Source organism: Borostomias antarcticus (genome assembly GCF_949987555.1).
Source record: "Borostomias antarcticus genome assembly, chromosome: 14".
Lineage (NCBI taxonomy): Eukaryota > Metazoa > Chordata > Actinopteri > Stomiiformes > Stomiidae > Borostomias > Borostomias antarcticus.
The window spans coordinates 23,619,669-23,625,949 of NC_140247.1; the positions used below are offsets into that span (position 1 = coordinate 23,619,669).

A 6,281-nucleotide genomic window follows, 5' to 3' on the forward strand; every position below is an offset into this window, starting at 1 on the left:
ATAATATAATATAATAATATATATATATATATGTGTGTGTGTATGTATGTGTGTATATATATATATATATATATATATATATATATATATATATATGTGTGTGTGTGTGTATGTATGTGTGTATATATATACATATATATATATATACAATATATATACACACACAGTGTATATATATATTAACCCTGCATGAGATTTCAATTTCAAGGAGCTTCAGCCTGCTAAGCCAGTCCAAATCACATATTATGGAACAAGGATCCTCCAGCTTTAGACAATGGAAGACCTCGTAGGAATCCACTTATGAAACTCCAGTTGTGAGCTGTGCTGAAGTCCATATAACCTGGAAAAGCTCACCGGCCACCCATCATGGCCAGATGTTCCTTTATTTTGCTTTTTTAAAGGGGAGACCAGGGCATTTTGTCTCCAGATCTCCATAGACTAATCTACGGCTAATAAAAAAGTCCCTCTCCCTCACTGTTGTCTTAACCTTGCTTCTGGCAAAGTGGAGCGGCTGCCGAAGGACCAAGTATGAGAGAATATTCCAGTGCGTAGAAACCGTGCCTCGCAATCACAGCCGGTGCTGCAGTAGCAACTTTTTATTTTGGCAGGTGGTCTGACTCTTGTCGAGGGTTTTTTCAACTCTATAACTGCTGCCAGAAAATGGAACATGCTGTATTGTGCGTTTCACAGGCAAACAGTGTCTCACTGTTTGCCTGGCCTGACAGCCCCAGCATACCATACTCACCGTGAAAATACCAGCAGCACGAAACACAGCAGGATGGCTGTATCATCAGGCCACGAGGCAGTGAACTTGGAAGATATGATGATGGTACTAACTTATCCTTTACCATCATCATCCAAGTGCATTGCCTCATGGCCTGGAGATCAATAAAGTATCTATCTATCTATCTATCTATCTGTCTGTCTGTCTGTCTGTCTGTCTGTCTGTCTGTCTGTCTGTCTGTCTGTCTGTCTGTCTGTCTGTCTGTCTGTCCGTCCGTCCGTCCGTCCGTCCGTCCGTCCGTCCGTCCGTCCGTCCGTCCGTCCGATCTATCTATCTATCTGTCTGTTTCTCTGTCTGTCTGTCTGTCTGTCTGTCTGTCTGTCTGTCTGTCTGTCTGTCTGTCTGTCTGTCTGTCTGTCTGTCTGTCTGTCTATATCTCTCCAGCGAAACCTTACAAGCCCTCTACTACAGACAGCAAGTCTAGAAACGATTATTTACTGTCACAGTCGAGTCTCTTCTTTGGGAATCTCACAAGAATCGATTCACTGTTGAAGTCCGCGTCATCACGGCAGTACTGTGCGCTGTCATAGGAGGCCGGTAGCCTCTGGCTGACCGGCCGCCTCCAGCTACTGTTGTGCTGCTGTATCCACGGTCGCACCGCTGCCCAGATGACCCACAAGCCTTTGGCCCTCACCCTTCCCTTCCAGAAAGGGAGACCCCCCGCCCCTCCTCCCCCTCCACCGCCACACCGTCCTTTCTCTGCTGGTTAGAATCACAAAGGAATGGAGTGGCAAGGTTAAATGAGAGAGTCATTATTCTGGCATTGTTGCTTTTGCCTTGAAGACCCCCCCCCCCCCCCCCCCCCCCAAAAAAAAGATCCTCCCCTCCCCTCCGCTCTGTTGAGACGGCCCTTACTGGTGCGTGGTAGGACGGGAAGCACTGGGGAAGTACAGGGAGCTGTGTGCAGTGTACCCAGACCCACAGATGAGGGAATTCTGGACATTATTCCCCTGAACTTCAAGGGCTGTGCCTGGGGACTTCCTCTCTGTCAGCTTCCTGCACAGTGACACTGCAGTCATCTCATGCAGTAATAAATACATCTATCGCACCATATCGCTTCCCGGCTATTGGCAATATGCCTGGATACTGGCATATGCAGTATGCTGTCGCCTCTCTCTCTCTCTCTCTTTCTCTCTCTCTCTCTCTCTCTCTGTTTCACTCTGTCATCATATACTTATTCACACAAAACATACTTTCTGTGTTTAGCAGTCCGGGCAGCAACACACTTAAGATTTGTTTTTTGTTTACTATGTACTCAGTGTAACATCACCAACATCACCACCAGTTGTAGTATTACGCAACTTAAGTGCATGGCACAAAACAGCCCAAGACTATTTTGGGGCTCTGAATAAGACAGTGATTTCCATGGGGACCCAAACAGGGATCGGGCTTAGATTGCTTTAAAAACATCTCATCATGTTTTCTTCTCTCAGACTAAATATTTGCTCTTACATTAGCCCTGACCACAGCCATGTCAGAATAAAACTTGGAATCCAATGTCTTCACTTCCTGGACTGGAAGTGCTGCAACCACCATGTTTACAAAACACTCTGTCCTGCTCTTCACTGAGTACCAGACTCTGCTGCTCTTCACTGAGTACCACACTCTGCTCTTCACTGAGTACCACACTCTGCTGCTCTTCACTGAGTACCAGACTCTGCTGCTCTTCACTGAGTACCAGACTCTGCTGTCCACTCTGGCTCCATCAGGGGCACAAGAGCCCAGAGCTCAGCTAAATATGGTATCTCTCTCTCTCTCTCTCTCTCTCTCTCTCTCTCTCTCCCTCTCTTGCTCTCTCCCTCTCTCTCTCTCTCTTTTGCTCTCTCTCTCTCTTTTGCTCTCTCTCTCTCTCTCTCTCTCTTTTGCTCTCTCCCTCTCTCTCTCTCTCTCTCTCTCTCTTTTGCTCTCTCCCTCTCTCTCTCTCTCTCTCTCTCTCTCTTTTGCTCTCTCTCTCTCTCCCCCCCCTCTCTCTCTCTCTCTCTCTTTTGCTCTCTCTCTCTCTCTCCCTCTCTCTCTCTCTCTGTCCTTCTCTCTCTCTCTCTCTCTCTCTCTCTTTTGCTCTCTCTCTCTCTCTCTCTCTCTCTCTCTCCCTCTCTCTCTCTCTCTCTCTTTTGCTCTCTCTCTCTCTCCCTCTCTCTCTCTCTCTCTCTCTCCCTCTCTCTCTCTCTGTCCTTCTCTCTCTCTCTCTCTCTCTCTCTCTCTCCCTCTCTCTCTCTCTCTCTCTCTCTCTCTCTCTCCCCTCTCTCTCTCTCTCTCTCTCTCTCTCCCTCTCTCTCTCTCTCTCTCTCTCTCTCCCTCTCTCTCTCTCTCTCTCTCTCTCTATGCCTGTCCTCTTCTTAATGGCCCTTAATGAGAACCATCTCTGTGGCCTCTGAACTACCACCACAACAAGCACCATCTCTACCATTCTTCAGGCGTTCCACTGCAGGAATGCTGCACACAGCTGTTAAGGGGGGGGGGGGGGGGTTTGCTGAGGTCAGCGCTGGGCAGGCGTTGGGGCAAGTGGGGGGTGTTGGCGGGGGGGCGAGGGTGCAGAGAGACAGGGACCGTGTGGAGGGGGGTTAGCTGCTGGGGGGCCCTGCTGATCCATCCATCTGTAGTTTGTTACAGAGGAGAGCGAGGAAAACAGCCTGCTCTTCAGAGATGAGTTCTCACCAGGGGGATGTTAGGTCAGGTTAGTCTGCGTGCGTGTGTGTGTGTGTGTGTGTGTGTGTGCGTGTGTGCGTGTGTGTGTGTGTGTGTGTGTGTGTGTGGTGTTTGCCTTTCAAATGTCAGGGATGCATATTCATAGCACCAATGTTTGATGTTGGTTTTGCCTCTTGAGTCTGGACAGTGCATACAGTACTGCATGTGTTTGAAGAGATACCTGTCTGATGCTGAAAGGAATCACCGTGGGGTGTGATGTGTTCTAACCATGCCTCCGTCGTATTGAACTAAGAAGTGGTGTCGTCCACAGACGGATCACACTGGGCGTTCAAAAGTCCAGCCACATCCCTTCCCCTCCAAATAACCTAGGGACTATAAAACAATGATAATAACATTTTGTGAGGAAGTTGATATTGAGTGCCAGCATTGGCATTGTCAGCTCATTCTTGGGCAACAGCTGTTCAGAGCTCTACAAAGAAACAAGTAGGGAGAGACAGAGAGAAAGAGAGAGAGTGTGTGTGTGTGTGTACATGCGTGCAGGGGATTGGGGCTCTGCCAGGGATTTAGTTACTCACTTTTTGTGTAATTCTATTGTTTTTCTGGATGCAGCAGGAGATACAAACACTGTAAAAGTCTCGCCGAGGGCACTCGCACATCAAGAGGAATTCAAACGAACGCGATCGCCTGGCAACCTGACTAACCACACAATGACGGTACACAAGCCGTTTGGGGAGTACATAATCAAAAGGAGGAAATCACTTATGAGACCGTGACACCACATGGGCAGCGCAGTGGATGGCTGAGCTTCCTACGCCCGTCGCTGTGAGCTGGGCCCGTTCATCAGCTTCAGCTGGCGAGAGACCAAATTAGGAGTTTTTAATCCATGGTGTCAACCTCGCTTTCTCCCCCTCAGCAAATGTAATAATAGCTTACAGGGTTTCACTCAAGGTCAGCTATGAATTAAAAGAAAGTAAATTTAACCTGTGAAAACAAATATGTGTGTGGGGCGTGTTATATAACGGAGAGAGGGAGGAAGAGAGCACCCCAGGAAGGTACGGCAGGTTGACTGATTGATCTGGAGGAAACGCTCGACAATATGTGCTCTCATCTGGGTCCGCCTGCTCCAGTTCTGCCCGGTTATGATGGGGGTGACCGCTCTGGCGGAGGGGCACAGCTGCTCCCTATGTCCCGCCCCCCCCCTCCTCATCTCTCCCCCTCCTCACACCCACCCACTTATGCGCCATTTACCCTCACATAGCTCATCATCACTACTGTACTAGACCAGACCAGTATCCACCAGGCAACCTGCCCTCCCTCCCCTTGCCTGCTCCGGAAACACCCCCAGCCCTGACCCCCCCTCACAGCAGGGAGACACTTGCATAAGAGGCAGGACCCGACCAGCACAAAGTGGATACACATGGACAGGGCCTGGCAGACTCACATGGGGGAGACAAAAAAAACGCATTTGTAACAGATAGTAAGGTAGTAGTCGTGTAAGACTACTAAGAAATGATCTTGTAAAAGACACAGATGTGTGTGTGTGTGTGTGTGTGTGTGTGTGTGTGTGTGTGTGTGTGTGTGTTGTGTGTGTGTGTGTGTGTGTGTGTGTGTGTGTGTGCGTGTTCTGCAGGAATGACGGAGAGAGGTGAACCTGCCCGCCCCTCTGCTGCTTCTCTCTGGGGATACACAACTTCATCACACTGGGAACTCACTCACCCTCACCTGCAGGTATGTTACACACACACAAAACACACACACACACAAACACACACACACACACACACACACACACACACACAACCTCTGGTGTAGCTTGTCGGAACTCTACAGGTTCATATGCCCCTCCCTCCCCACCCTCAACCCTCCCCTCCCCTCCCCACCCTCAACCCTTCCCACCCTCAACCCTCCCCTTCCACCCTCAACCCTCCCCACCCTCAACCCTCCCCTTCCCACCCTCAACCCTCCCCTCCCCTCCCCACCCTCAACCCTTCCCACCCTCAACCCTCCCCTCCCCACCCTCAACCCTCCCCCCCCCCAACCTCACCCTCCCCTCCCCACCCTCAACCCTCCCCACCCTCAAACCTCCCCTCCCACCCTCAACCCTCCCCACCCTCAACCCTCCCCTTCCCACCCTCAACCCTCCCCTCCCCACCCTCAACCCTCCCCTCCCCACCCTCAACCCTCCCCTTCCCACCCTCAACCCTCCCCTTCCCACCCTCAACCCTCCCCTCCCCACCCCCTCAACCCTCCCCTTCCCACCCTCAACCCTCCCCACCTCAACCCTCCCCTTCCCACCCTCAACCCTCCCCTTCCCACCCTCAACCCTCCCCTCCCCACCCTCAACCCCTTCCCACCCTCAACCCTCCCCACCTCAAACCCTCCCCCTCCCCACCCTCAACCCTCCCCTCCCCACCCTCATCCCTCCCCTCCCCACCCCTCAACCCTCCCCTCACTCACCCCTGGACATTTATTAGCCCCGGGTCAGGAGGTGAACCCTCCCTGATTCAGGTCCACAAGCTGGCTGCTCTCTCTGGTCTCCATCACAGCAGCAATCAAGACGTGGGCCCCGAGCGGGGGGGGGGGGGGGGGGGGGGGGGGGGGGGGGGTGGGGGGTGAGATGGACATGAGAGGGATGGAGAGAGGGTCTAGGGCAGTCAGAGCAGATAGAGGGGTAGAGAACGAGGGAGAGAGCATAGGGAACGAAAGACCAGAGAGAGGTTGAGAGAGAGAGAGAGAGAGAGAGGGTCTAGGACAGACAGGCCACAGAGGCTAATAGGCAGGGCCACAGCCATCCAGGAACCAGTGTGGTCCCCCATTCATCAATCTGTTCCAATTTCCTCATCAGGAGGAG

General features: G+C 51.6%; 1 protein-coding gene across 1 annotated transcript in view; it reads left to right on the forward strand.

The window, feature by feature from the left end:
• Nucleotides 1–2,318: 2,318 nt before the first annotated feature.
• The window catches only part of kdrl (kinase insert domain receptor like), a gene marked incomplete at its 5' end in the record, with an annotated part of 46,670 nt that continues 42,707 nt past the window's right edge, over nucleotides 2,319–6,281 (forward strand). Inside the window, 1 exon segment of the mRNA XM_084448648.1 lies at nucleotides 2,319–2,525. Within this exon segment, the coding sequence (XP_084304774.1) occupies nucleotides 2,319–2,525 (207 nt within the window).